The sequence below is a fragment of the Myzus persicae genome, unplaced genomic scaffold, assembly GCF_001856785.1.
Source record: "Myzus persicae strain clone G006 unplaced genomic scaffold, MPER_G0061.0, whole genome shotgun sequence".
Classification (NCBI taxonomy): domain Eukaryota; kingdom Metazoa; phylum Arthropoda; class Insecta; order Hemiptera; family Aphididae; genus Myzus; species Myzus persicae.
In genome coordinates, this window is record NW_019101498.1 from 1 (window position 1) to 1,495 (window position 1,495).

The 1,495-nt window shown below is 33.2% G+C and overlaps 1 protein-coding gene across 1 annotated transcript; it reads right to left on the reverse strand.

The window, feature by feature from the left end:
* Window positions 1–6: 6 nt before the first annotated feature.
* On the reverse strand, window positions 7–911 carry LOC111029328 (tigger transposable element-derived protein 4-like; the record flags this gene model as incomplete). The annotated part of the gene is made up of 1 exon (XM_022308292.1): window positions 7–911. A coding segment is annotated over exon 1 (753 nt), but the record flags the coding sequence as incomplete, so codon positions are not given.
* Window positions 912–1,495: the final 584 nt, after the last annotated feature.

Below are 1,495 nucleotides of genomic sequence, written 5' to 3' on the forward strand. Positions count from 1 at the left end.
GTCGGAAAATATGTCACCGGTCATCCATGCTTTTTTATTGCTTTTGTAGTCGACTGGCAAGTTTTTGACATTTTTAAAACATCTCGGAGTCTTAGATTTTCCAATTACTAACAATTTTTGTTTGTAAGAACCAGTCATATTAGAGGCTACAAGAATTGTGAGTCGCTCTTTAGATAATTTACCACCACTGCATGTTTCCCCTTTAAAACGTAATGTTTGAGATGGTGTTAGACGATAAAACAATCCAGTTTCATCAGCGTTATAAATGTCACAATCTGCATAATTTTTACGCAAATTAGGCCAAACGTGTTCCAGCCAATTTTCCGAAACACCAACAGGAACGCTTGACGATTCTCCACTTATTTTTCCAAAAACGATATTGTGTCTTTGACGAAAACGGGTAATCCAAGAAGAAGAACATTGAAAATCGATTTTATTAAAACGCTTCCCGAATTCGGTCGCTTTTTCTTGAAGTATCGGACCACTTATTGGAATATTTTTAGATCGTTGTATTTTGAACCATTCAAAGAGAGCCAGTTCGACGTCTTGATGTTGGCTACATTTTAACCTTTTGTTAGATGTCACGTCTTTTTGAAAAACGCTTTTTATTTGGTCTTTTGATTTCCATATGGTAGATAGTGTTGATTGACTAATTCCTAGCTCTTGGCAAAGATCTTTATTAGAAACACCACATTCTAAACGTTCAATTATTTTCACTTTTTCAGCAATAGTGAAACAGCGTCTTCTTTTATTTGACATTTTTAACTACGGAATTCAGAACGTGTCTAAACGGATAGCAATCAAAACGGCGACTAAACGAGTAAGAAACGTATGCTGTATACAGTACGGTCGCACAAGACACATTATCTGTTACAGATAAGATTAAGTCATATCGATTTGGTCGAAATCAAATTTACTACTAGGTACAATACTGTATTAATAATCGCTATAGGTGATTATAAAAACAAATTTTCGTTTTAAAATAACATCGCTATATCCGGATTATCGTTATAACCGATATCGTTATATACGAATAAAAGTAGTACACATAACATATAAAACCAACCAAATACATTGCTTTTGATCGTTTTACCCGGAATATCGTTATATACGGCATCGTTATAAGCGAATTTGACTGTATATGTAAAAGACCATGAATGTTGTGAGAAAAATGCTGACGACCATACATTTCTTCAAAATATGTTCTCACAAAGTAGTCCAATAATGATTCAGCATAATCTATATAGCACATATAGTCTAGACCAGCGTTTCCCAAAGTGTGTTCCGCGGAACCTTAGGGTTCCGTGGAACAATGTCAAGGGTTCCGTTAGATGTATGAGATTATTGAGAAAATTATGTTTATTTAATGTTTGTTGTTTAAAAAATGTTTGATTGAAAATTTTTTTTTAAACTAAGTTTAATAATGAAAAGTCATTAACAGTATCATTAAAATATTATTTGGACTTGAGAGTTTAAGGAATTGATTTTCCTTTTT